At 38.8% G+C, this 24,791-nt stretch overlaps 1 protein-coding gene across 2 annotated transcripts in view; it reads right to left on the bottom strand.

The window, feature by feature from the left end:
* Nucleotides 1-15,881: 15,881 nt before the first annotated feature.
* GLRB (glycine receptor beta) overlaps nt 15,882-24,791 on the bottom strand; it is a 44,993-nt gene continuing 36,083 nt past the window's right edge. For both annotated transcript variants that reach the window (XM_054165570.1, XM_054165576.1), the window contains one exon: nt 15,882-16,817. In XM_054165570.1, coding sequence (XP_054021545.1) covers nt 16,521-16,817 — 297 coding nt within the window. In that variant the 3' untranslated portion in view covers nt 15,882-16,520. The remainder of the gene's footprint in view (nt 16,818-24,791) is intronic.

The following is a 24,791-nucleotide window of genomic DNA, read 5'->3' as shown; positions in this document are numbered from 1 at the left end:
GGAAAAAAATATCTTAAAATATGCAGATTTTGAAGAATGCAAATATGCTGAACCAGTGTATGAATCCTTTGAGTCTAAGGCCAAACAAGTTTTTTTTCCCCTTAAAAAAAAAAAAAAAAAAGAAAAAGTTGCCTTTGAATTTTTGAAACCTGCAAATGGTTGTAAATAAAGAGGAAATACAAATGAAAGTTTCGTGTTTCAAGTCTTTCTTAAATTGTTCAGTCCCATATGTTCATTATGGATCTCAAGAGTATTTTTAAAAATGAAACGTACATTCTGATCTCCCAAGCTCATTCTGCTTCCTCTCCTGATTAGCAAACACGTACTGTTCCCACTGACAGCACATATACCCAGGGATGGTATGCACTAAGGAATAGATTGTGCTACCTCCTATTATGTGAAAAAAGCATTATCACTACCCTGTGGTATAAATAATGTAAAATAATTAGTGATAATCATGCAACATTAGTTTCTTTTGCTGTGTAGTAGCTGTGATGGTGCAGTTTGTTAGTAGTTTAGCTAACCATTGTTAGAAGTCTGTAGTGACTTGGCATTTACTATATTCATCTGAGCGTTCTTGTCATATGCAAAAAATGTTATACTTATTTTACTGATAAAATCACTTCAGTATGTGCTGATCTATCTGGGTATGGAAAATCTGCTATAGATTATGTAAATATTTTATTTCTACTGAGATTATAGCAAGTAACATTATTAATGCTCTGGAAAAAGATAAATGGAACATTTTCAGATTAGACTATGCATGCTAAACCTGTGATTCTTATCTGTCAATATCTTTGAGTTTCTTCCAAGAGTATAAAAAAATTCCATTGCTTTGTCTCAGTCCAAGGAATAAATTTCTTATCCCTGTCCAATTTTTTTTTTTCCTGTCTACTTGCTACCTCTCTTCTTCCTTGCTGTCTCCATTCTTGCCTGATTTCCATCTGGTTTTCTAAGTATCATCCTTAGTATCTTCTTTTTCTCTCTTGTTATATTGAATTTACTATCCCCATTCCCCTTGCTGAGCATGGGATTCAAATGTGGGGTTTTCGGGCTTGGGGTTTTTTTTTGTTTTCTTTAGACTGTAACAGCAAGCCTTTCCATCTACCACCCCTTCCTTCTGGTCCATGTGCAATGCCAGCCTTGGCTCCAGTGTTGTTTTTCATTCCCATCATGTTCTTACTCCTTTTTCTATGCCAATGTCTATGTTTAAAATATGAACCCTCCACCCACTTTTCAGGCCACTGAAATTTCTTTTTAGCCCAGCATCTTTTTTGTCACCTGTGAGAAATGTATTGCTCATTATTCATAACAAAAAGCCCTTTGGAGATGATTAAGACATCCGATTTCATATACTGGTGGACTGTACTCTGCTGAATATGGTACTTGTCAAATTGCCTCTCCACTTCAGTTCCCTGCATTCATAAACAGCTAAAATGTAAAAAAGGCAAATACAAGCTGACAAGAATGTTGTAGCTCACTCTCTATTGACATTTCTACTCACTTGTGAGTTGGGCCTTCTTTCTGTACAAAAGAATCAATTCCCTGAAAACTAGGTGTTTTCTCCATCAGCAATCACAGCACCATGCAGTGATCTTTGTATCTTCAGAATCCCAAGCATCACCACTGAGGAGCAGCTCCAGATCTGCAAATTACAGACAGGCTGAAAACCAGGGCTAATATGTGCTGGTGAGAATGGGACCTTTTTATATGCTTGCTCAAACACTCCTCATGGCTGCACTTAACTTTCTGAATATTGTAGGAAGTTTTTTTCTGTCATTGTAGTGAGCGTGCTGAGATAGGATTTGGAGCAAGGATACTGGTCAAATAGCAGCCTGTAGGAAGCAGACCATGTAATGATCATTCTCCTCATGGAGAAGGCACATTCTCAGTTTAATGATTCATTCATAAAATCTATCCATAAAATATATGCCTACTCCACCTACCTTACAAATCTGGAGAAATCAGCTGCTGTTTTCTGAATTTGAGCCTGTTGCAAATCTGACATCTTGAAAAGGTCAAAGAGTGTCAAAGGCTTCACTTTTTTTTAAATCCAGACAAGGAAAAATTAATGCATGAACATTCTGATAGTAGTACTGCACTGCTAGTCAATGCTGTAATTCATCTTATCACGTCACACAGGATTCAAGATAGCATTCACATAAGCCATCACAAAGATATTTTCCACCACAGCAGAACTAGTGAATACCTAACTTTCATGCTAAACTCCTTAATTTAAGTAAAACAGCTTCTCATAATCCAGGAGTGCTGGAGTGAATCTCTCCTCCTTCAATTCTTGCCTGAAACAGTGTCTGTACAATCTCATTCACATACTTCATGCAAGGCTTTGAGCCAAAAGCTGTTTGAACAACCATGAAGCTGCAAAAACAGTGCCAGTGTTAATCCTGGTTTTGGCCTGGAGACCAATCTGGTCAGAAGCCAACCCAGGGGAGGAGGAAAGCATAGTGTGTCACCTCCATTGTCTCTCAAGGCTAGGATGCCCAGTTCCAGGCTGCTCAGAGCACAAGCAATTAGACTAGCTGTCAGCGTAGTGAGCTATGTGGTAGTAACAGACTGCTCTCCTGCTCCCTCCACAGTAAAGTACAATAAAATCCACTGCAGTCACCAAAGGAGTAAATGAAACCTCCATTCTTCTTCTTTTGAACCTTACAGAAGTATCCAAAGGTACACCAGCATCAATTTCCACTTATGCCAACACCATTGGACACCATCATAACCACTTTACACTAACCTGGCAGCACAGTATAGTTTCTTGCGTCCATAGGTAACTGAGGATCAAGTCATGGGCTAATTTATAAGCAAATTGTGTAAAGTTGCACTTTTCAAATGAAAAAAAAATACAACCCCTAATCCTGCTTTTAAAAAGAGAGATGTTCATGCTATGGTTTTAGTTTTTTTTAAAATGATTATGTTAACACAGTATATTTTATTTAGATTATTTCAGTTGCATAATTTTGTCTATCACTAGGAAAGTAAAGGAAAAATTAAGCTATAGCAAGTAAGAGATTAAACATCAAGCAGTCAAACATTCCTTGTTATGTTTTTCTCCAAAAATAAAATGAAATTTTTGAAGCATTACATAAATCATACAAAACCACTTGAATAAAAGTTAAAATAATGTATTGTACAACACAAATAAATGAGACATGCTGTGCTGCTGCAGAAACGATGCTAGGGAGCTCAAGCACTTAGCAACATTAGAAATAAATGTTTTTGTTTCAGTTGTTTTATTAGGTTGGAGGAATAGACAGAATTGCATGAGACAAGGTAATAAATCCTTTCTTTAGGAAATATCCAAAAGATAGAAAGTTTGTATTTGTTCAATTACCCACTGCAAGCATTTTGCACTGTTCTTTGAAAAAAAACATTAAAAATAAAGGTTAAAAGGACTGTTGTGATTTGAAACATCAGCTCTCTTATCTTTATCATTACACTCCACCAGCAATAGATACATCTTCTCTGTTCACCATTTACGTGTTTGCCATCAGTAATTCTTATTTTGAGAAAATTGTCTTGTCAAGAAACAGCTCACTCGAGTTCTCATGGAAATGTACAGAGTTCTGCTCAACAGAAGCTTATTTTTAGTTCTGAAAAACCACTCCAGTGGTTCGGTCCCAGAACTAGTTCATAGCACAGATAAGAGATATTTTTACTTTCACCTCTGCATAGGCATACCTTCCCAGAGACTAACTGTGATAGTGTGATGCTAATGGCAAGCTTTTACAAAAGGAAAAAAATAAAAACAAACCAGAAATGTAAGAAAAAAATAAACAATTCTTACTGGGCTCTTAATTACATACTTAGAGAGAGAAATACATCTACATTATAGTAAATGCACAGAAAATAACTTCTTCCTAATTGCATAATTGCTTTAAATATAGGGTTTAGTAGCATAGTGTATAGTAGAAAAAATTCTGCTTATAATATTTGTGGCATTAAAGACAGCCTAAGTGATGCTGCTTGTCTTTATTGAAACTTCATTTGTGTTACAATGGAAAGTTATCCTGTGCAGATTAACTACTCACCATTATGAGTCTCTGCAGTTGCTATTTAACCTGAGACTTAGCCCATGTTAATTGCCTAATTGCCTTCTCCATCACCCTAATAAGGTGTATGCACAGAGATGATATACACAGTTAGCTGGGTCCTGGAAAATGCTAAATTTATGGTTTTCTTTCACTACAGGTCAACATACACGGTACAATGAATGCACCAAGGGCTTAAGCTGACGGGATTTCAAGGTCACTTGAAAGATGGTAGTTAGAGTACACAACAACAGCCTAATCTTGAACTTAGAAACATCACCATGCTGAGTCTAAATCAGCTACAAAAACATATGGACTGAGGAAGGATTTACGCCACAGCTAAGAATATGCAGACCAATGACAGGCACACTCGTACTGGGATTCGCCCTCTCTCCCAAATCATGGTTATACCCAACCAGATGCTGTTCAGTACCAGCTGTAGTTACTGTGAATACAGCATTTATACCTTTCTGTTAAATCAGACAGATATGCTAATATGACCTAATGTACTCAGTTTCTATAACTAAAACTGTAAAAGTTTTTGCTGGTGGTATCCAAAATAAATGACCATTATTTGAAGGAGAACCCTCACTTACATTTGCCTGTATTCTGCTGGGTTCCCTATGGTTTTAGTAGTATTAACAAAATAGGACCTTAATTTTAGACGTTGGGCAGCAATAGCAAATAAATGTCAGAGGCAATGAAATGAGCTTACTCAGTACACACAAGGTCTCCTTTAGGAAAATCAGGGGAAATATAAAGAGATCAGAAACTTCCAACCTCAGACGTATTCAGAATCATTCAGTTCTTACTAATGTTTTCATTCCAGAGTAGAAGCAATAGTTCAGCTTTTCCTTACAACAAGGAGAGTTCAGTCGTTTGAGGCAGTTAGGGACAATCACGAATCTCTCCAGCACTCAGCATCACTGCTGAACAGGAATGCAATATTACTTCTTCACAGATGCACAGTGCTGCACACACAAAATCATCTGTAGTAAAAATGTTATATATTGGAGTGGCATTTTCTCCATTCATCATCTGATTGTTTTATAATTGTATTAATTATTACTCAGTGCAGTGCCTCATTCAAAGAACAGTCAATGTGGTGTTATTGGCAAACACTTGTGTGATATGTATTGATAATCAATTGCAGTAATAGCCCATGAAATGACACTGAAGTTAAATGGATTGAAAATATTGCCCTTCATGGGCTTCAACAGTCTTTGGTTTTAGAATGCTGAACATGAAAGAAAGCCCTGCTTTCTGACGTGAGTGGTTCTGGGCTTCCACTCCATCCTGGAGAAGACAGAAAGCAATCTAGAAGTCAGACAGATGTGTAGCATTCACTTTCAACTTCCTGTATATAAATCAATCCCCAGCTGATTAAAGCTATACTGCTGTTGGATTATTGTCCTACGAATGACAGACTGTATCCCCTAATGTGAGCTTCCCACTTCCAGGATTTATGAATCATATCCGTAACATAACCATATATTTCAGTACCCCTTTTATTATTTATTAGTCATTAACTTAAAATATCTATGCATAGGTACATTAAATTAGAAATTAGTAAATGTACCATTTAAAAAGATATTACTTCTTTTGTTATTCTGCAGATTATTATGCAGAATTTGGATCCAAGGAAGGAGCTAGAATGTTACTTTAAGAATCCTTCTTAGACATCAGAAAGGAGTAATATTAAAGGGAAGAATGTACACATGCAGTGGGTTGATCCTCCTCAGAAAGCACCACAGTGTAAAGCCAATGCAAATGAGGGGGAATATCAGGCACTTGAAACCAGAGCCAGACTACTTCCAGAATTGTTGACAGGGAGAAGACAAATATAGCTATCACTGCTGCATAATACTGAATCTATTATTAATAATTACTCAAGTAATTTTTATTATTTGTGTGCATTGTACTAGTGCCTTAAGGCAGTGTACAACATATAGCAACAGATAATTTTTTGTCCCAAACATATCCAATATAAACAAAAGGCCCTTAGCACAAAAGAAAGAAAGAAGCCTTATTATCATCTATTATTTGATGAAGAGTAATGTTAAGAAAATAAAGGAAATAGTTTGCCAAACTTGCACATGAGGTATGGGGAAGGGACACATGTCTCTCTTTGTTTACTCAATGCTGTGTTTAGCTACAGACCATCACTTATGTATGATGTTCAAACTTACCTGGGATAGAGAGCCAGGTCTTCATTCATGCGCCATGCTGTGTCGACGTGAGCATGGCTTCCACAATACAGTTCCAAGCCAAGATGTTTCAAGTGAAGGTGAAAGCATTTATTGCACTACACAGTTAACTCATATATGTTTCTACACAAACCTAATGCCGTGTTGTCACACCCTAATTGGCTACCTTTCTACTGACATGTGCTTAAGCCAAGCATACAATAGGTTAATGCTAGCAAACAATATTTTCAAACACTTCTCAACATATCCAGCCAAATCCTGCCTGGTCTCTTTCTCAGTTACTGATAAGGTGTACATTCCTAGACTTCAAGACAAAACACGGCCATCCTAAAGTGCTCCAAAACCAACCCTTCTCCTACACCATGCACCAATCAGCTAACAGCTGTCCTTTTTTAGTGTCTTGTCGGAGAATAAATTATTTAATTGACTGAATTGTTGCAGCATGAACTGGCAGAAAGGCCATATGAGAAGAGATCATGCTGATCAGGTGCAGATGTGAGGTCAGTATGGATAGGTATGGTAATTGCTATAAAGCTCTAGGTTTTGTTTCATCTGAGAAATGAAAACTGTTGAAAGATTCAGTCTTGTCCTGTCTTTTAAAGGCTGGAATCTCCTTTCTGCCAAAATAATTTATTCCAATTGTCAAAGCTCATCAGACTCTCAGCGTGAGTCTTACATAAATGGATTTATTCCTGGCTGTTTCATTTGCACACTCCATGAGACTTTTTTTTCCACCTATTTAATTTCATGAAGACTTTCTTCACAGAGACTAGTACACTTGCCACAAGATCACTGTAATGTAAAATACACTATCTCTTTCTTATATTCCTGGGGAAAGAAAAAAAGGTAAACCACAATATGCTTTAATAATTCATATACTTCGGGAAAAATCTCATTTTAAAATGCTGTTCCCGAAATGGGAACAATATGGAAGTACATGATAAATAAAGCAATAAAAACATGCTTATGAGTAACAGATAATAAAGTGCTGCCAAGTTGGATCTGCATTTTCTGTTTGAAATTTTCCATGGTGAAATTCATAATATTCAGTATTCTACAGTAGTAGTGTAAAACACTCCCATGCAGCTGCGCTGTCTGGGAATATTATTTTGGCATTGTTGTTATTTTTCTAAATGAAGTGTCTTTCTCTTGCAAGAAACCTCATCAAATGGAGAACGTGATGAACACGTTACTGCAAAGACACAGGATTTGGGAAACCTAGCTGTGTTTTCCTTTGGCCAGTTTGCATTGAATGCAGATGCACAGGGCAGGTCCTACACAGGGAGGAGGTTTTGTCTTTGTCCATGCTTCTGCAGAGCAACCATAATGACTTAAGCAGCAGTAGATCTTCCATAGCCTTCTTGGCCACAGCAAAGGAAGCGCTTTAAGTCCAGACAAAACAAGTCCGGACAAAGTGATCTCCTCTGTTACCCACATTTGCTTATTCATTTAAGAAATTTGTTTATTTAAGAAGTTTTCACCTCAAGGAAACAGCCAGCTAGAAAATATGAAGAATTAATAAACACCCATGGTTTAGTTCCATGAAGCAGATTATAGCTTACAGTGGATGCTGTAGAGTGGATGCTGTATTTCCTTGGATTTAAAAAAAAAGCGTGTGTTTGTAAAAACCTAATCCTGAAGCACATCCAGATGGGAAGTGGAAGCAGAGCTGCCTCAGAATCTGACACAATCAGACAGATATTTTAAAAAACCTGCAAGGATTTTACACCCTTCAGTAGGCTGAGGCTAAACAGGTGTGGAGGGTTGAAGTTTCCCCCCAGCATTAACTTTGCCAGACCAACTCAGAGGCAAATGAAGCTGTATTTACAAGCAAGAACTACATTCTACAATGGAATGCAATGAATATGTACAAAATATGCAGTATTCACAATATTATACAGATATTTACAATTAGCAAACAACATGAAAATCCCCCTGCTCAGAGACCAGCGAAGCCATTCCACTGCCCCCCTTTCCCATGTCCCACAAGAGAGAGAGAAGCAGAGAGAAAGCAGTGGGTTAGACTTAACAGTTTCAGCCAAGGCCAGCCAACAAGCAGGTTAATCTCTCCTGAGTGAAGCAAAACAGCCGAGATCAGAAAAGAAGAATTGTTTAGGTACAGCCTGTCTTATTCTAGATATTTATCCAATGAATTTGTCTAGAATAACCTTTTGATTTCCTTGTTTACACCCAAGAGTGATTTATTTATATTTTTCTACTTTTCTGCTCAAAATCTGTAACTAAACTTTAAAGGCATAGCCTAAAACCACCACAACAGGATTTGTCAGAAGCAGGAGCAGGTAGCAAGAGAGGCTTTGTCAAAAGCAGAAACTGATGCCTGAGTGGTGTTGGTCAAAACCATTAGTCTTTACAGTCAGTTCTTGTCAGTATTATGCCTTTACAACAGCCTGTCTTCAAATTAATGTTTTCCAATGAGCTGGCCTTTGGGAGTCAAAGAAACAAACAAATTAATCTGAAAGAACAAGCCTGCCTGAGACACTGATAAATCTGTTATGACAATGTAAGGCTTACTAAACACTGAGAAATGTATTTCCCTAGCCTCTGGGTCAAATACAAGTTTTAAGGTTAATAGAGGAAATCAACATTAAAAAAAAAGTCACATGGACTACTTTCTTTTTTTTTGTTTTGGTATTCTGCTTTTGATTCAGTACACTTAACTCAAAAACATAAGAATACATAGAATACATAGAATAAACCAGGTTGGAAGAGACCTTCAAGATCATCGCGTCCAACCCATCAACCAATCCAACACCACCCAAACAACTAACCCATGGCACCAAGCACCCCATCAAGTCCCCTCCTGAAAAGGCATGTAGTGAGATGGTATCCAAATAACACAATATTCTGAGTTATAGGGATAAACAAAATGGGGTAATATGTTAAAATTTAAGAAAGAAGGGAGTCCTGTGTGTTCTCATATGTTAGCGTTCATCTGTTCTTGAACAACAGCGCTGGCTTGCCTTCATGACCTCTGTCAAGAGTCACACAGGCAATCTTTGCTCTGGCTGCATGAAGATGAAAGGTAGGATAGCTGAAGTATATCGCCAAAGAAATAACTCAGTCTCCATGAAAGGAGTCCTTTGCAGAACAGAAAAGCTGAACAGTGCTATTGATTATCTGGATGTATGCTAGAGCAAAAGAAGGTAGAAGCACATGGGCTGCCTACACACAGCTTTTCCTTTCTGCAGTACTTGCAGTTTCAGCAGAGATTTTTCATGCAATTTATGGTGCTGGATAAAGGTCCTCTGAGCTGAAAGGTTTTTGCAAGGGGCAATGGTACAAAAACTTGACCTACTAAACTCAGGAGGGTTTCTTGGGGCCAAAAGACTATTGAGTCTGCTTCCCTGAGTGAAAAATTACTCCCACTGTGGATATTCTTAGAAAGAAGCAGACATACACAGGTATATATGAAAAAAACCCACACTACCCACTTCCACAGCCTGAAGAATTAATCAGGTGGAAGATACTTTTACAAAACCTTATCCTTTTGACTCCACAGCCCCCATACTTCTTCCTTTTAGAGTATATTAGGTGTCTTAAGCATCTTCCTGGTGGAAAAGAAACTCTTAGTAGCCCATGTTGCCTTACTGGTTGGTTTCAGTCACTGTAAACCACACTTTCAGTTAAAAGCGGAAAGACCATTAATTTTCTTGAAAAGACTGACATCCACCTCACTACAACATTGTTTCAGGTAGTTGTGGAAAGGAGTAAGGCCTCCCTTGAGTCTTCTTTGGGCAAACTCCAGCACCTCAATCTTTTTCTTGTAGTGAGGAGCCCAAAACTGAACACGGTATTTGAGATGTGGTCTCACAAGTTCTGAGTTCAGGGGGGCAATCACTGCCCTAGAGTTCCTGGCTACCTATCTATTGTTAACACCAAGGGACTTTAAAACAGAACGATTCTTTTCAAGTGCAAAAGGGACAGTTTTATGACCTGGACTTAGGAGGCAACCTCATTCATGCTCGGGTGGGCAAATTCAACTCACTCTTTTACACGCATATTGGTTTGGGAAATCTGGTTTAATTTTTGGCACTATCAGTGAACACTCTTGTCAGTGCATGAAATTAAATATGCCAGAAATCCTGTATCTCATCAAGAACCACAGCGAGAATATTTTACTGTGGCATCTTTCACATCACCAGTGGGAAGAAATGCAGTTCTAGCACAGAGTGCGTCATCCAGTGTACAGCTACATTTCACAGGCACGGGCTGATAAACACCCACAGGATCTAACTTTAAACGAACTGCTTGAGTGCAGTAGCCAAGGCATCACATAAAGCCTTGTGGGGGTTAACACCATAGGATATTTTTACATTTCCTACGCCAGCAGGTAGGCTTCCCAGACGGAGCTCACTGTTACCACGGCTACATTGCCAGCTGTCCCCTAAGTCAGCTAGTTTAAAGCTAATTTGGATAAGCCTGTATTAGCAGTAGACATTTTAGTGACTGTAGTGTAGACATATTCAATGCAATAAAGGGTTTTCAGAAGGATTTCAAAATAGCCATGTAACCTTTTTAAAGATGTCTGCTGACACTGTTACCACTGATGGAATGAGGACAGGTGCTGGGAGGTAGATGGGAGGGCAACTCTCCTGAGTGAACCAAAATGCAGCAGAGTGCTACAAAGAGCCCAGATTATTTGTGATTGATTTGATACAAATCCACAACAATGACAATTTTAGGTCTTTAAAACTGTGCTTTATGTATATTTCATTGTTAATTTAGCTGTAGAGCTTTGTATGAGAAGAATTAGCTTCTGCATCTTTCTGGCATCACAGATGAGCTTAATTTTCCTTTTTAAAATTAATTGTATTTATATAATATATATATGTATTTATATACTATTATTACTATACAAAGCAATTAAATTGCAGACACAAATAAACTATTATTCAATCTGTCTGTACCTGAATTTCCTTTTCTTTCCACATGATCTTCTCTAATCCCAGAATTAGTATACCAAAGCATCAGGTAATAGTGTCTTATCATTCCTTTATCTCTTACACATAGCATTTGTGCTCATTTCAGCACTAAGCTATCTCTATAGCCTGGAAAAACACTTGACAGTACATATATTCAGGTTGCACTCCCTTGGAAATAAAAAATTTATTGGTACCCATTCTATAAATATCCTCAGCACAATCCATCCAATGACCACACCGGTTAAGTTGTTTTAATTAGAGACCAATAGTCTCAACTGAACTATAATGTCTCTTAACAGATTGCCTTAACAGCTACAACAGACTGCTTAAAGAAGTTATAGTCTCTCTTCAGAGTGAAATATTTTCATAGAAAGATTACTTCTAAGTGCATTTCCTTCAAAATTATTACACAGACAGATCAATCTCTGTGGTCACGTTCATTGAAACTACTCCAAAAGGCTGTTACTACTTTCGCTTTAATGGGTAATAGGGCACTGAAGACTCTCCCTTTACCCATAGAGTTCCTGTTACCTAGTTCAAATTAATCTGAAGACTTTGAAGAATGAAAGCTACTTAGCAATGTTTCCAAATGGTCAATCTTCCGTATGCTTACAGAAATAAAATCTCTTCCTCACTGAAAAGACAGGCTGCTCACATACACCATCTCAGCTAGAATTAACATGAGACTGAAAAAAAGAAGAGGTGCCAAAACCCAGTACATAGCTGCTCCTAAAATGATGTCAAACGTGAGTTGAATCAGCATGAGAAAGTAAGGCGTGGGTTACTCCACACAGTACATTTCACACCTTCCAACAGGGAATTAATGCATAACAGCTGATACACTTTTCAAGTAACGTCCTTCCTTACTGCACAGCTTATTTTTTGTGGGTGCAGTTAAGAAATGAATTAATTTATGTCCATAAAAATTCCTGATGCAGTGTTTGAACATGTTCCAAAAATCCTGAAATAGAAAGATATCTAATGGGCCTTAACACAACTTTGAAATAAATGAATGAATCTATCCCTTGATGCTTAAAAGCCAAGAAAATACTGAAGTTTATGTTAAAACAATGATTTGTAACTCTCCTAACAGCAAGCAACAGAACTTAAAGTGTCATCTGAAACACAGATGATCTTTCCCTCAGAAACTAATTTTGATGTCAGGCAGTTTGCTCAGACATCATGACTGGTTAATCTTCATAGAATCAACAACGTTGGAAAAGACCTCAGAGATCATCAAGTCCAACCTATCACCCAACACCTCATGACTAACTAAACAATGGCTTCAAGTGCCACATCTAATCCTTTTTGAACACCTCCAGGGATGGTGACTCTACCACCTCCCTGGGCAGCACATTCCAATGGCCAATCACTCCTCCTGTGAAGAACTTTCTCCTCACCTCAGGCCTAAACCTCCCCTGGAGCAGCTTGAGACTGTGTCCTCTTGTTCTGGTGTGTGTTGCCTGGGAGAAGAGGCCAACCCCCCACCTGTCTACAAACCTCCTTTCAGGTAGCTGCAGAGAGCAATAAGGTCTCCCCTGAGCTTCCTCTTCTCCAGGCTAAACAATTCCAGCTCCCCCAGCCTCTCCTCATAGGGCTTCTCCTTGAGATCTCTCCCCAGCCTCCTTGCCCTTCTCCGGACATGTTCAAGTGTCTCAATGTCCTTCTTAAACTGAGGGGCCCAGAACTGTACACAGTACTCAAGATGTGGCCTAACCAGTGCTGAGTACAGGCCAGGATGCCATTGGTGTTCTTGGCCACCAGGGCACACTAGTGGCTCATGTTCAGCCAGCTGTCAACCAGCAGCCCCAGGTCCCTTTCTGCCTGGCCACTCTCCAGCCACTCTGATCCCAGCCTGTAGCTTGGGGTTGTTGTGACCAAGGTGCAGCACTCAGCACTTGGACTTGTTAAATGCCATCACATTGGACTCTGCCCATCTGTTCAGCCTGCCAAGGTCCCTCTGGAGAGCCCTTCTACACTCTAGCAGATCAACACCTGCTCCCAACGTGGTGTTGCCTGCAAACTTACTGATGGTGGACTCAATCCCCTCATCTAGATCATCAATAAAGATATTGAATAGGATCAGACCCAACACTGATCCCTAGGGGACACCACTAGTGACTGGCCTCCAGCTGGATGTGGATTTTGTTACTAATCTGTACTTCATAAACCTCACCTTTGCTACTAGCTGAATGCCTTAATCTCTGCAGTTTTAAATTCATACTTCACATCAAGTTTCTATAGCAGTATACAAATTTTATGTACATTTGGGTTTATTTTTTAAATATTTGCCTCCTTCATATTATGACTATCAATTAATTTCTTATACTCCCTGTACAGGTTTATATTTTGCACCTTGTTCTGGAAATCAGTCAACAGGCAGAGTTTTACAACTAGAGGGTGCTGGAGGACCATAATGTGATACAATATGCAAAACTCTCAATGACCTTTAGCGAAATGAAGAAAAAGAAAACAAATCAGTTACTGCTCAGTAGGACAAGCTCATATATTCCAAGGTAATACAAATACTGCAATATTATCTAGTGTAAGGATAAAGAAAATTAATACTTTATAGTTCATACTGGTTTATTATTTTTTTTTTTTCAAATTTGCTGTTAAACTCTGCTTCTGTCCTTAGTTTTTGTGCTGAAATAAATGAAAAGCCTTTATCTTAACAAGACACATTCCTTTTTCTTTCTTTTGTGTGAGTTGGAAAGCAATTACAGTGTATTATTGATTAAATGTTTTATGATAAAACACAAAAGCCGTCAAGTAAGCAGGAAAGCAAGAAGGAACAAAGATTAATTTAACAATAGAATCTATAATTGATATTATACAGATAGAATGTGGACATTAATTACAGATAAATCATTTAATGAGAGTTCTACCAAGAAAATTATCTTCCAAAATTCATATAATTTGCAACACAGGGTAATTATTTTCTTGCCTTCCAGTACTGTAAGAAAAAATACAAGTATGAGAATAAATAGTATCTATAAATATAGCACTCTGATTGTATGTATAAAAATTACCCCTTCCTTCCTTCATCTCTTCAACGTAACCTTTCCGTTTCTTAGAATCTCTGACAATTCTGTAAATAACTTCAACAGATAGAAATACTTAAACGTTGAACTAGACCTTGAGGATATAATTTCCCCACACCCCTACTGGTTTAATATGGCTCAGTAACATCTGAGATTTCCCTTCCATTTCCTCATATCAGAAAGAAATCCAAAGGGAAAACTGTGACCACAGGGTGAAGTGGTTCCCTGAAATCTCCACAAGAAAGTGGCCAGGAAGCTGGTTGAAAACACCTGACCCTATTCTGAAGAGCAGAGCTCTTCAACCCCAACATGAATCACTGCAATCAGGCTGTTGATCACAAAGTGGCAGTAGTTAGGAAAAACCTTGGGCACGAGCAGATCTACCAAATGCCCATTTAAGCCAGAGTGGCATGCTTCACTCTTTTATATTCCCATTTTTGACCTTCTGGTTGTGCAAGCTTGCTATATGTGGCTAATATTCATGTGGTGGGTAATACTCAAGTGATCCAACAGTCCTCTCATGGCCTGCATAGGCTCAACACATCCTGGATAAGCTAGAAATGTAGCAGAGATATTACTGTGTCTGTTTCCTCATGATGGAAGGTTTCATGTATTTAATTCAGTCCCTTCCTAGACTATGAGGAGTCAATAATCCATATTTCCTTTTGTGAATTGCCACATTAGTGAGATCTGTCTTTTCATATTTTAACTGGCTCTGGTGCCCCAGCTTTACAGGCAGAGACATGTTTCTCCACAGGATGCTCTCAATCCCTATGCATTTCCAGGGCACACGTGCTGCTCAGACAAGCAGCTTTCTTCTGGCTGTATTTCATCTCACACTTGCCCTTATGAAACGATGTATCATGACACCCAGAGGGGACCACAGGCCCTGCCCCACACACTCATGGAGATCATGTTTAAGTGGTCCCCATATCATAGGGAAAATAGAGAGCAGTCTCCTATCAGAACTGTTTCATACATAGAATGGACTAGGTGACCTTCAGAGGTCCCTTCCAACCCAGACCACTCTATGATTCTATGTTTTTCTCCAAAAAGCAGCAGCCAAATCAATGAGTTGGTGAAGGCAGACATTAATTAATACATAGGCAAAAGGGCTCATGATATACTCAGCTTCTTGGACCTTAGACCTGAAGATGGACACATCTTTACTTCTCTTGGTGGCTAGGTGTAGCTTTAGTCTTCTGTACTATGACAGGCAAACAATAAAAGAAGTGTAGCTAGTGGGAAAAATGGCATTTCATCAAAGAAATTGTTTGTAGAAACTGAAAGCTTACAAGGATATAAACAAGGCAAACAGAGTGAGATGTATCCAATTACAACAGCAATAAAATCATGACATTCACCAAAGGTTTGGCAGGTGCCACAGAAGATGAACTAGTGAATGGAGTAATATAAAAAAATGTAATACAGCCTGATTCCAAACTTCATCTTGAGATGTTTCTCCAAAACTTCTGACACCTTCAGTCTGGAAAGTGGCCTGTTTGATTTTGACATATTGCATCCAGTTTGTGCCTAAGGAAACAGCAGTCAAAATTCGGCCCAATGTTTTATTGTCAGCATGTTGTCACACACTTAAGTGTGCCTGCTCGATGCATACAAGTGTTGTTTGTTGTGGTTTTTGTGTTTTTTTCCCTAAATGAGCTGATTTTACAAAATTAGTAATTCTGATCTTTATTTTTCCACATAGACAAGATCAGCTTATCCAGCATTGCCTTCACTTACAAAGTCTAATTAATGCAAATTGCATCTTAGCTTTTTTCTTCAACAGTGCCATCTAAAATTATACAAGAACAAGATGTTCATCCTCCTGTTGTTTTGTGTTTTTATTTTTTCCCCCTCTGGAAGTCAGCAGAGAAGCTGTTAAATGCTACATATACTAGAATACTGATTTTAATAATACTCAACGTGCACATCAGTTTCATTGTCAGAAACACTTTAGATCTCTGTATGTTACTAATAACGGAAGAGCGTTAATCGTCTTTATAATGTAGTATGCACTGTCCTTTATATATATTCCTAAAGCAGGATGTATGCTGTACATTTATATACACGGTTGGTTGGAGCACAGATATTGCAGTGTCATGCTTTCATTCAAATTTCAGATGCCACATGTTCAGTACAATCGCATGGCATCAAAATGCAACATATTGCTTTGCAAATGCAAATAATTTCACACAGTGGCCTTCATGACTGGGAAGGGGTAATGAAATGGGATATATTTCACACATATGAAAAAAAAAAGAAAAAAGAAAAGATTTATCATAAATATATGGACCAGTATATGACGTTGAAGAACAAGAAGCAAAAAGGGAACAGTGCTCTTGCATAAAGATCGATTCTTTTTGCTGCTGATGGAATAACAGGCTTGGGAGGAGGAGGCTTCTTATTGTTCTTGGCTTGAGATTTCCCAAGCCCATTGTTGACTTCAATGGGCTTCCCATAACAGTCATAATTCGATAATTCAAAATCCCTTGGCAAGCTTCCAACAATGCTGAAATCATTGGATCTCAGATCAGATTTCGAAGTGCAAACTTTTTTGCATCTGGTCTCACCAACCTATGAAATAAAGAGCGAGGGGAATCACAATCTACTCACAGTATTTCATTAACAAACTTAATGCAGCTGCTAGAGAACACAGCAAACAAACATGCAGGAAATTACCTGCTGATAGGGATATGTTACATCAGCCTAATTTGCTGAATCGTTGCATTATAAAGTACTTAAGGATGATCATTCAATCATATAAGCTAATCCAAACATTCATAATTGTTTAATTTTTCATGCACAAGGTGCCTCATGCTGTGTACCCTGCTGCAGTTAGACTACTTCATTTTAAGATAGAAGGGGAGAGAATATTTCTGTAGAGAGTACTTTTGGACATTGTGTCTGTGCTGATGAACCTGCAGGACAGATACTACTCAATACTTACATTTTACTGAGGCCTGGAATTAACCCTAAAATTCTGTGTTTGATGCAACAATTAAAGTCTATTCTAGTTCTACATAGTAGCCAGCTCAAGAACCTGTATCTCATCCTAGGGTTACCACTTTCCATGGTGAGAAGGCATTTTCTTTGTACCTGCAGCCCTTGGTGTCTCTCTAAAGGCACGTAACAAAGATGTGACACCATTCTCAGCACTTCCCATCCTTACACTGGAGCTGGGAAATCGAAATCCAGCAGCTGATTACCTGTCTTTTCCATAGCTCCAGCAGTGTTCTTGGGTATCAAGTACTACTGTGCTGTGGGGTAACCCCAGGTAAACCATTCCCTTTTACAGACCAGACAATCATCTTGCACAGGCAGTGAACATTTAAATTTTAAAAAGTACTTGTTGTCCTTCAGACCAAAGTATTCTGGAGGAAAAAAATCTTAACAGCCTGCGACAGTGTTCAACATTGGAGTATCAGGGCAAACTGCCTAGTAAGGTGGTGACTGAGACATGTATGAACATGATTATGTGACCCTGGGTGACATGGGGGCTTTCAGTCAGTGATCTGAGAGGTTCCTTTCAGTTGGTTGGTACCCTTATGCAATGAAAGGGTAAGTTGCAGGACTGGGGTGCATGTTGACTGAAGAGTCACAGGAATATTACACTTTTGCCGTGGTCAAAACTAGTTAGGTTCATTAAGACCATTACATGAAACAGAATCATGTGTGAAATTATAGTCCTGCTTTTAGATTTGCAAATGTGTAGTCCATTCCTCATACTGCCAGCAATATATTGTAAACCCCCATGACACTAATTGTAGCCTAAGCACTCTCATTTACAATACAGAATATTCCTGTTCCATCTGCAGTATCTAGAGAATGCTTCCCTAAAGGCTGTTCAAGTCCGTTCTCATTCACTTGTAGGACAGAGAATTGAGGGAATGGCTTCTAGGTCACCTCTGCCTTATAAGCAGAAGACTGTTCACAGCATGTTCACACAGAGCTCTGCTTAGTTTAGTGTCAGATGGAGTACTGATTTATAAGGGTGACACAATTTCCCTTGAAAGAGCAACCTGGCCCAAATTTTTCTTTAATACATATGTGTTACTTTTAAAAACAATTTCTTTTGTTTCCCTTGGTTTACAAATCTAATGTGCTTCTATTTTCTATATCCAGTCCCTGCCTAGGCATAGGTATAAATTTCTTCTCATGCACCTCCAACTCTCCAATAGTTCTGCTGTTTTAATCTAAATATACTTCAGTTGACATACAGCTGTCTTCTAAACAAAGTGATATTATATTAAAAGTAATTTATCTGCCTTTTATCCACCCTGTCTTGGTTTGCACTAGAAGCACAACAATATTCCTGACACTTACCAAAGGCTACAGGAATAATTTCTGTGGAAAATTATATCACAAGACTTGATTTTAGAGTACTACACAGAATACTTGTAAAAAAAGTAAAACATTTTTAACTGTTATATCCTTTTGACTCCTTCCTGACTGAGAACTTTGCCCTGCAAAATATTTGATACCATTTGCCTTATCCTGCTCCAACAGCATGAACTGTGGGCCAGACAGAGCCTGCAGGTTGCTTCTACCAGATCTATGACTTATCCTCTGCAAAGGATAGAGAGCAGCTGATTGGGAAGGAAAGGCTGCTGGAATAGTGCAGGGCTTCCCCCTGTCCCCAGTGGAACTGGCAGCTGCTTCTCATTCCTGTAGCATGGAGGCAGGGGTGCTGCGGAGGGCACTGGAAGGTGATGTGGCTCTTGGGTGTTGGCCCAAAACACAGACCTAGTCCCTGTTTCTCACAGGACTGGGTCACCTTGTCTAGTTTTGGTATGTTGAACAATAGACCTGCCTTTTGATGAACATCTCAGAAACACCTAAAAATCATACCTAGAAGTCAGAAGTCCCCTTGTGATGATCCTTTCTTACCTTATGAAAAATTCAAGCTGACTGGTGCTCACTGCCAAGCTCAGTACCTGCTGCTGCTGCTCCAGAGTTGCAGTGTGTGTGACACTGCAGCAGGACAATATCCAGCTCAGAAAGCCTTTGCTTGCAGTTAGGGGAATAATGTGGTAAGCAAACAGGGAAAGAGAAGAAAGGAGGAATGCTGCCTGTGCATGCAGACTGGCAGAGAGTGGGAACTAACTCTTCATCGCTGCCTCTGCTGTTTCTGATGTTTCCCATCACTCTCTAAATTTACTGCTCAAACTAGTTACCCTAGATTTTCCTTTAAAAACATTCAAGGTGGAGATTTTCTTTTTTTCATGCCCCTGTTCCTCACAAACATATGTACTTTGTTTCTAACCTGAATTTATTTGGCTTCAATATGCAATCACGCAGCACGACTATAGTTAGCCTGATTAACTGCTGGTAGTTGCAGATGGCAACAAATCTACCCTTGATTTTGCATAATTCAGATGACGTAACTGGGTCAGCATATGAAGCCAAGTCAAACATTCTTAAGACTTTCTTACCTCCACGTTGTTACAACTGTCAAGCTAATTGACAATCTTTAAAAAAATTATGTCCAGTTTGACTAAATGAATAAACACACAGATCAGCTTTCATTTTACTGACCTATTCAAATTTACTAGTAAACATGGGGCTGAAATATGAATAATAGTAATGGTAATTAATACTTATGAATAAAAATTACTTGTCAGACACCTGTTAGCTATGCAACATTTTCCACTGATTGATGTCAGGCTTATAACTATTCATGTTATGTCATTTAGCCTTCAAAAGTGCTGGCATAAAGTTAGATTCTTGCTGTCTTTTGGAACCCTCCCAGTTTTAAAGCATTTATTAAAAGATCAGCATTAATGTTCCACAGCTTTCATGGACCAGCTCTTAAAAAAAATCTCAGATGCAACTTATGCTGAAATCTCAATTATGAAATGTCTAACTTTAATAGCAACCTTTTAATGTCCTCATTAGCTACTGTCAATGAAAGATATTTCATCAGCTGATTGAATATCTCTGGCTTTTCCCCAAACACAGAGCAGAATGTTTACTCAACACTTTTGCCTTTTCTGCTAATCCTTGATACTTACAGCATCTCTATTTAGTATTGGAGCACCACTCTTAGTTTTGATCTTCTTGGTATGCATGCAAAGTGTTCTCCTATTGCCCTCAATTATGCTAACCATATATCCTGTTACCTACACCTATTATCCACACCTATTTTCTGGATTTCAGTTTATATTAATTGTCATCAACTTCTCCATTTGTCAGTGAGCAGGAAAGAGAAATGCTTGAAAAGACTTTACAGAGTTTGTTTTCAATTGTGCTGGTTGGGTTTTTTGGTTTGGCTTGGTTTGGTTTTGGGGTTTTTGCGTGTTTGGTTTGGTTTTTTTGAATTAGTGTGACTTCCCTTCCGGTCTGTAGCTGTTGTGAACATTGACAGATAGCTCACCAGCCTAACTCATATATTTTTGTTTAAATTCTTCCACCCAGAAGAGAAACAATAATAAATAAGGTGTGAAATCTGTCCTTTCATATCACCAAAAATGCCAGAACTCCTCTAAATTTGTTTCATGCAAATTGAATAAAGTTCCTTTCTAGAGGACTCTTCATCCTGTGGTAAGTCCTCTTCATCCATCAGGATGAAGTGTAATATAAAATGCCACCATGCTGGATTCAAGAATTCTCAAAAGCAGGAATATATTGTTATTGTCCATAATTTTTAGCAAAGCTTCAAACATGCTATAGCACTGGCAGCCTCTCAAGCCCAGCATGTGTGCCTTCCCTACTGTAATGCAGCATTCTCTGGCCTACATAGCATGTCTTTTCTGCCACAAAATCAACTCTCCTGTTGCACCTAACCTCTTTTTTTGGCATGCAGATTTGTCACTAGTGCTGCCAGTTGCCTAAAAGTCTTCTATACAAGCTGAAGGAGAAGTTTTCAAGGAAACTCTGTCATTAATCTTTCTTGCACTTGTTTTGTGCTCTTCCTTTGCTCTTGCCATAATGATAGATGTAAAACACCATTAAAGTGATTACAGTTTAGCATTAGTGTGTATTCAGACTGAGTATATTTTCTGGTGCAGCTCAGCAGGAATTTGCTATCACATTCCAAATATTCCTTGCAAAGTACAAGATAAAAAATACTTATATATAACATACCACAAAATCACAGCATAGCCTGAGTTTGGCAGGGACCTCTAGAGATCATCTAGTCCAACCTCCTGCTCAAAGCAGATTGCTTGAGGCCTTTTTTACAGTCATGTTCTGAATTCTCTCCAAGGATAGATACATGAGTCACTAGAGCAGAAAGTACCTGCTCTGTACCTGAAATGCTGTCAGGAACTATTAAAATAGACTGCAGCCTGTGGTTTTGTGCACAAGGGAAAATATAAACTGGGTTTCTGGTGGTTCTGCAGGAAAAATATGAGTCTGGAGTGCCACTCAAGGGGTAAAGACAATATGGGAAGATCAGGTCACCATAGGCCACAAACAGTAGTCAGGTACATTGTATATCAGTAGAGATGAACAGAACCCCTATCATGTTTCTGAGCCTGGATGTAGCTCTGAAAAGGTAAGGCAAGCAATAGCACTACTTTTTTTTTTACCTTTTTTTTCCTTTCTTCTTTTTTTTTTTTCCCTTAAGTAACTGGGTTTAGAGCTATTAGCACCACTTGCATAGCACTATTCATCACCCACCAGAGCCACACTTTCTGCAAATGTTCTCTCCAGTCATCAGCACATTATCTGGGGGGGACAGCTTCTATATATGGGCTCAATGAAAATGTGACTTTTCAAATCAAGGGGTGTTAGAGTTAACAGTGCAATCTCTCCCTGCAATTACGCCACCAGTGAATGCAAAAAAACCCTGATTCATCTTCAAAACACTTCCCTTTTTGCTTGTTTTTCTCACTGTATGATATTGCATTGCTAGGAAACACACATAAACTCCTACTAAGGATTCCCAGTAAAAAGCCAGTGCCAGCAGTTACCATCAGGTTGCCTAATTTTCTCCTTTGCTTAGAATAGCATCTACTTCCAGCTACTATGAGCTAAGGGATCCAAACTGTACTTTCTCATGGCTTCTTGCCTGTCAATGCATAGCCATTGCTGCCCCTAGAAAAACACATCAGAAGTGCTTATGTTGAATTTCTCATTTTTTCCTACAGATTCAGGGTGATCTTGCCAGATGGACCACTTGACATTAATCAGGCAGACATATTGATAAATTTCTGGGCTTAAAATGGCTCTGACATTTCAAGGGTTTTTGTTGGAGGGAGCATGAGTCATAAAGCACAGGCTCAGGGGTTTGGCCTATGCTGACAAAATTCAGGTTTTACGTCAGCTGGCACGCAAGATTTAGTGGAGAGCAGAACTTGCTATGCATCCATGGAAGCCTTTCTCCATCATTGGGTGACTGTCAAATTATAAGAATTGCTTTCAATCCTGCCACCTTCACTGTCACTCTTGGTGACTGTCAGTTATGATCACTGACTCTACTGACAGTGCCCAAAATTACTTCAGTGGAAAACTTCCAGGTGTACAGGTTCTGTTACAGGGGATATCTTCTCCTCACCTTCAATTATGAATGGCATCAAGCTTTTAGTGTTTAGGATATACTGAGAAGTTTATCCCTTTACCCAATTTCTTGTCATAAAAAAGGAGCATTGCTACTTGATTTTTAAATATGATCATGTTATGGCTTGTTTCTCACTAGTAAGAAACATGCCAAATCTCCAGATCAGATGCCATGCTTATCTTTCACAAATGGAGAAAGCACATGAAAACAAGCTGTTCCAGAAGGGCTGCAGCCAGAGATGCCTGACCACCTCACTTACTTCCCTGCACTTCCTCTGATCCTTCTCACACTTGGCACCTTCTCACCCCAGCAACACCTCCGTGCCTTACATACTGGCCTCTTCCTCAAATCTCCTGCTGAGACTTTATTGCTGCAAGAGGCAGCAAGGAAACAATTTGCTGCTTGGAGAATGCTGGCAAACTGGCCTGGCATCAGGATCAGGGACAATTTAAAGTGAATTAAAGTTGACGCCCCTCTAATAACTTAGAGATACCCATGAGCAACATTCAGTTAAAGTCTTATGATAATCAAGTGCTTAATTTAAGCTGGAAAAACACATAAATGTAATTATTAATGCTTTCTTGTTTTCCTCACTTGGAGTTTTCTGATTCTAAGACTTTTCTGTTGGGTTTACCCTTGAGTCCTATGTGGTCTATTCACTATTCCAAGCCTAACTATGGTGAGATTTCCCGCTACACACTACATCATTTTTGTCTTACCTCCTAGGGGGAAAGAGAACATCCTTGAACATTTCTATGGGATGCACACTCATTTCTAGGATGCAGTTCTAAGTTGTCCTCCCCTGAAGCTACACATTGGTTCACCTAAGTCTTTACAGGTATATATCACAAAATTTCCTCTCTCCTAACACACAATCCTACTTAATTCTGATGAGAAACAGCACCTGAAGGTCTGGGACAGCACTCTGGACTCTCTCTGTTTCTTATTCTCTATGCCTTTCAACACACAGTATTTTTACATTACCTGTTTCTTTAATGTTTCCCTCCCTTGCATATTTCCTGTATGACAAATGCACTTTTTACTTGGTCATTACTAGGGCTGTATTAAAGCAATCCAAATTTGTGAGGCAGATCTACTTTTGGAATAAGAGTCAGAGCTACTGAAAGATTTAGACCTGTTTTGATTTAGGAGTTTAGTACAGGCTTGTGCAGGGCTGAGAACATTCAAAGTACTCCTACGCAGTAGCTGGTTCAGAGTTTTCAGCTTAAGCAGTTTTATGGCATTCAAATATATGAAATCTAGCATCATTGTCCTACCATATCCTGATGTCAAATGATTCATCAGGCTGAGAGCTTTTTCTATCTCATCCTGGTGATCTTCCCAGAAATTCCCCTTCCTCACATAGGCTATACTTCAAAGCAGGTGACTGGATACAAACTCCTCCGCCTTTAGAGGAGGAGACCACTCAGCCACATGATCAATTTTTACAGCGATGAACATCTATTTCCAATATGTTTCAGTAAACAAATGTTTTGTGTAAAGATCTGTATAAAGATCATCAGATGCTATGTGTGCCCAGGACTTCACATAAATCCCACACCGATTATAGGTATTAGAATGGTAAAGGTGTCTGACAACAAATTGGAAAGGCCCTGAAGAGTGCAGGTCAAACATGAGATGATGGAGCTTACTTTGCAAGATCATGGAGGGTAGAGTGAGGTCTGAATCCTAAAACCATTCAGCCTACTGCTACACACCATTCATGGGGAGTGTTGTTTAATTTTTGTGGACAATGACTGTCTTAAAATACAATGTACATCCAAACTTGCCTTCTTGAAAAAAATTATTAAAAGATTAAAGGCTATGTGAGACCCCAACTTTCTACTGTCTCAAACAGTGATAAAGCTCCCTGGATCAGATAAACAGAACTTGTCAACTGTTTGGTGATAGCTCACCTTAATTTACTCCAAGAGAATTTTTGAATGCAGTATGACCCCCTCACTGCCCATGGTTGGTTCAGGAAATTGGGTCACGAGAAGATAGTAGTCATAATTTTATTCTCCTTATAGCCACGGCAATGGCAAGCA

The sequence above is a fragment of the Dryobates pubescens genome, chromosome 1, assembly GCF_014839835.1.
Source record: "Dryobates pubescens isolate bDryPub1 chromosome 1, bDryPub1.pri, whole genome shotgun sequence".
Classification (NCBI taxonomy): Eukaryota; Metazoa; Chordata; class Aves; order Piciformes; family Picidae; genus Dryobates; species Dryobates pubescens.
Note: the sequence above shows the minus strand (reverse complement) of the source record. Positions and strands in the feature narration are given on the sequence as shown.